General features: G+C 51.4%; 1 protein-coding gene across 1 annotated transcript in view; it reads right to left on the bottom strand.

The window, feature by feature from the left end:
- Positions 1-4,470, bottom strand: part of E2F4 (E2F transcription factor 4, p107/p130-binding) — a gene marked incomplete at its 5' end in the record, with an annotated part of 10,587 nt that overhangs the window by 5,310 nt on the left and 807 nt on the right. The window contains 4 exons of the mRNA XM_010161296.1: positions 661-946; positions 1,293-1,354; positions 3,936-3,974; positions 4,448-4,470. The exon at positions 4,448-4,470 is cut by the window's right edge and continues 153 nt beyond it. Of these exons, the coding sequence (XP_010159598.1) occupies positions 661-946; positions 1,293-1,354; positions 3,936-3,974; positions 4,448-4,470 (410 nt within the window). The remainder of the gene's footprint in view (positions 1-660; positions 947-1,292; positions 1,355-3,935; positions 3,975-4,447) is intronic.

Below are 4,470 nucleotides of genomic sequence, written 5' to 3'. Positions count from 1 at the left end.
GTGCTGAGGCCGCACTTGGAATACCGTGTCCAGCTTTGGACATCCTCCAGTTGAAGAAAGATATGGAGAAGATCCAGCTGAGGGCAACAGAGCTGGGCAGGGGGCTGTGGCGCGTGGCCTGCGGGGAGGGGTGGAGGGAGCTGGGGTTGTTAGTCGGGTGAAAAGAAGTCTAAGGGCGATCTAACAGCAGCTAGAAAAAGGAACTTCCCAGTGGTGCCGAATGATGTAATGTGCTCAAGAGGCAGGAGATGCAGCTCAAAGGATCCAGGCATCAGGAAAAAGGAATTCACTGAGAAGGTGCTGCAGCCCTGGAAGAGCTCACCAAGGAAGCTGGGTATCTCCACCGCTGGAAGCTTTGAAAATTCAGCCGGACAAAGCCACAACCAACCTAATCTAGTCTTTTTGAGTCCTTTTTCAACCTGAAAGTTGAACTTCAGACTCTAAAAGACTCTTTACAAACTTCTGCTACTCAATGATCAGTCTGTCTCCCTGACCGCTGCTCCTCCAGGCCGGCACTACCCCCTCAAGCCAACTATCTTATTCCCAACACACCCAGTCCTGCTAATCTGGACAAAAAGTGCCGGCCCCAGCCAGGCCGAGGACCGTCCGCGCCTCCACTGGCCACCCTCCCCTTCCTGCCTCCTGCAGCCTCCCTCTCACCGGTGCCTGCGGCTTTCTGCGCGGGAGGGCTGTGGTCCTGGGTGCTAGTAGGTGTCGGGGTAGAGGGCTGGGTGCTGCTGGGAACGGATGCCTCCTGGAAGTGGGCGAGCGGCGGTATCTGTGGTTTCGAAGGTGCAACTGCCTGGCACTGAATGAGGTCTTCAGGGGGAGGGACAGGTAGTACGACAGGAGGAGAGCTCCAAGCATCTTTGTTTACTAAGAGAACATCAATGGGACCACTCGTGCTCTTCAGATGGATCTGGTATTTCTTCTGCCCGTTTAGGCCCTGAGGAAAGTCAAAAGCAAAGCACAACCACATGTTAAATGCCCTTTTCAAACAGGAATTCCCCAGAGAGAAGTTGTGTTGTCCAGACAATTCATCACAATTCCACACACAATTCCCCTGACTCCTAGGACTATCCTCTCCCCAGGTGCTCCTGCAATTATTCACGTACTTCCAAACACCAGTTTCCTGGTAAATATTTAATACCTGGAGCCTTCCTTGGGTTGAAGGTTCCTCCAACTCCACCAAACCGTACACTGTCAACTCCCAGCCCGTCTCAATCCAGCAACAACCCCCTCCCCAGACACCCCGAGCTCCCCCTCACTCTGCCCACGCATTCACCACTCACCTCAGGGATGGGAACCTCCAAACGCGTGCCTGACGGGGCTCGAATCGCAAGGAGGGTGTCTCCTGTTGAAAACAGACCGGTCAGCACTCAGTGGGCACAAGCTGTTCTGACAAGGACAAAATTTGGCAAAAAGCCCCTCCTCCAAGTCCCTGCTACCCCCTGTGCTACCAGGGCGCAAAGAACTTGCAAAGGTTCTCCCAAAGCATCCCTAAAGAATTTTTAGTAGCATCCTTAACAGGACTAACCTTTCTTTCCCTCAGAAGGCTTAAACTCACTCTTAAGACACAACTCGGAGCTGCACTGCCAGAAGGTGTCGAGGCAGGCTCAGGAGCTAACAGCACGGCAGCCTCATGCTGGAGTACCAGTACCCAAAACCAACACCCCCCAGTGTCCACTGGGAAGAGAGCTGCCTGGTGCTAGTTGCACTGGACCCTGCACAGAGCCCAGCACAGGCGGGGATGGGAGCCAGGCTGAGAGCATCTTTCCTCTTCAAGTTCTGCAGCTCCTCAAATCCTGCGCCCCGAGTAACCCAACAGTCGGAGGCAAGCAGCTGCCAGTCCGTCTCCGTGTTTACACTCAGCAAGAGAAACATGGACAGGGAAATACTGTGAACATCAGATGTATTCAGAGCGAGCAGCTAGCAGCTTTCACTCTGAATGTTTAACCTTTGCTGTGGTTAATATTCACATTTTGGTGAATTCTGCATCAGTCGGTAATTAACACAGGAGATCCCCAGAGTGACGAGAGAGCAGACAGCACACCCTTTAATTCCAGGCGGCAGTCAGAGGTCAGAGCAGCAAAAGGTACAGGGATTAAAAGTACCACAGAATTTGTCAATGAGATGGGATTCCTGTAACAAATCTGCACTTAAAAATACTGTTCAGAGGCATTAAAATCACATAACAAAGCCCAAAGGCACCAGCTTGAGCTTTAAGACCTGCAAGCTTCCATGACACGGGTGTTGCATTTCTGTATCCCGGGGCAGCTACATCCCAAATACTTCTACAAATGGTGTTTCCACTTAATTTTCAATTCTGCAAGTGCAAAACGCATCACAGCAACAGATCGTTTCCACTAAAAGCTAACATGTTCTCACTTTTTCTTTAAATTAATCCAAATAATGACTCCATATTTGACAAGAGTCCAAGCATGGGAATCTTCAAGCCCTAATTCATTTTGAGAAAGCGAGTTCAGCAGCAGTTGATCGGAAAAAAAACGCAACCAAACCAGGAGCTGAAATTCAGCCTGCACCAAGAAGACAAGAGATCCAACAAAGAACCTTTGCTCAGACAATTCAGAGAGGAAAAAAATAAAACTAATAAGGCATATTCCTACAGCAAAACCGGGCACACACGGAACAGACAATTAAAAACATGGATCAAGCCTCTGTTTTGGGAGGAATTCAGATTTGCCCTTGGTAAGATCTAATCCTCCCTGCCTGTTTCGGTGAGGTCTGACTTCAGACACAAACCGGTTTACAAAACCCAGGTGCAATAAAATGCAAAACACTCAATCAACCAAGCAATAAGCTGTCTGCTGGTCTCCAGTAAAGTCTTCTCCACTGTTCTGAGTTATCTGGCCCCAAGCACTGTCAAACTGAAAACACAGTCCCTGCCCCCAAAAAGCGCTAGCTTAAACCAGCAGAAACAGTGAAGCGCAGGGGGTTGTGATGCACAAGGTACCAGCAGGAACTCGGGCAGCGTAAGAACTGGTGAACAAGCACGTGAAGGCAAAGATGAAAACTAGAAGAGTGATGAAGTGCAGGCTGAGAAGATGCTTGGAACAGAGGAGAGAGTCAGACAAGGGTGAGACTACACATGGCTGGGGGCGGTCGGGATAAAAGCAGCTGCAATCACCGCTGCAAACAAGCAGATGCAGGCTGACGGGGTGAGGAGAGGTCAGGCGCCCACCGAAGCAGAAAGGAGCTGGGACTCCACACCGCTACAGCTGAAAACAGCAGCTTATGGACTGCACGCTGCCCTGGGCACGCTGGGCACCGGGGGTTTTTGGTCGTACGGCTCATTAAAATTGGCAAGAGAGAAGAAACAGAGACTCCTGTGGGTTTTCTTCATTTTTGCCCCACAGAGACAGAACATGTGGCTTTTTCTGCCGGCACCTCACAGCTTTAGGAAGGAAGTGCACAAGGGAGGGAGGTCGCAGCAAGCAGCGTATTCCCTTCTGTCCTGCTCCTCAGTACCTCCCTCTTACATTTGCGTTGGTAAAGGGCACGATGCAGCTGAGGGAATGCTTTTCCCACTATCTTCCTTCTTGCACACAGATTTCTACCATACTTTGCTTCCTATTATTAGAACACTCTCCACCCAAGCCCTCAAAATCAAGGGCTTGTAACGTAACATAAAAACTCACATGGCGACACCCAGCAAAAAGAATTCCTTAGGAACAGCGCGTGGTTTTTTAAACACGAGCCAATAAACGATCTGTCCCCTCCGACGGGGACAAGGCGGCTACAACTCAGCGGCACGCAAACCCCGGGACTGCGTCAGAGCTCGCACTGCATTTAAGTCGCTGCTGTGGGGCAGCCCCTGGTCCGCTGTCTCCTCTTTCCCGGAGAAGGAAGAGCAGCTGGGAAGGAGCGATGGGACGGCAGCGTTGCAGCTTTACAACGGAGCACCATTTCCTCACCTGTGAAGCACTTGCAGATGTCTTCATGCGTCACATACGCTAACGTTTCCAAGGTTAAGGAGAAAGGCCGCAGCTTCCTGCGAAGACACACAACTCAAAGGGCACCTGGCGTTTCCTCCCCAAGCACAAGGAAACGCCATTCCCAGAAGGCTCTCCATGACACACTCTGAAGTGGTCTGTAAGCTACATACTCCTCAGAGGTGACAGCCCACGATGGGCAAGCCACAAGAGCAGCTCTGCACTCGGGACAGCGGCACCCGTGGCTCAGAGAGAAGCACCCTCCTCATCATGGTAAACACCACTTCAAAAAGCCCAACGCGAAGCCGTGCACCGCACAGAAAGCTGGTTCCCAGGCTGGACTACCCTAATTTCAAAAACTCCTTGACCCTTTTGGTGCAAATCCTCCAGCAACAGGTCATGCCCACCCCTCTGCCCTGGGCAGGGCAGCACCAACCCAGCCCTCAGGTTTCTGCTTTCCCGCCCAGCCAGCAAACACAGAGTCATCCGTTCACCCAAAGGATATCGACTGTTCTGC

The sequence above is a fragment of the Eurypyga helias genome, unplaced genomic scaffold (genome assembly GCF_000690775.1).
Source record: "Eurypyga helias isolate BGI_N326 unplaced genomic scaffold, ASM69077v1 scaffold29620, whole genome shotgun sequence".
In the NCBI taxonomy this organism is placed as follows: Eukaryota; Metazoa; Chordata; class Aves; order Eurypygiformes; family Eurypygidae; genus Eurypyga; species Eurypyga helias.
Note: the sequence above shows the minus strand (reverse complement) of the source record. Positions and strands in the feature narration are given on the sequence as shown.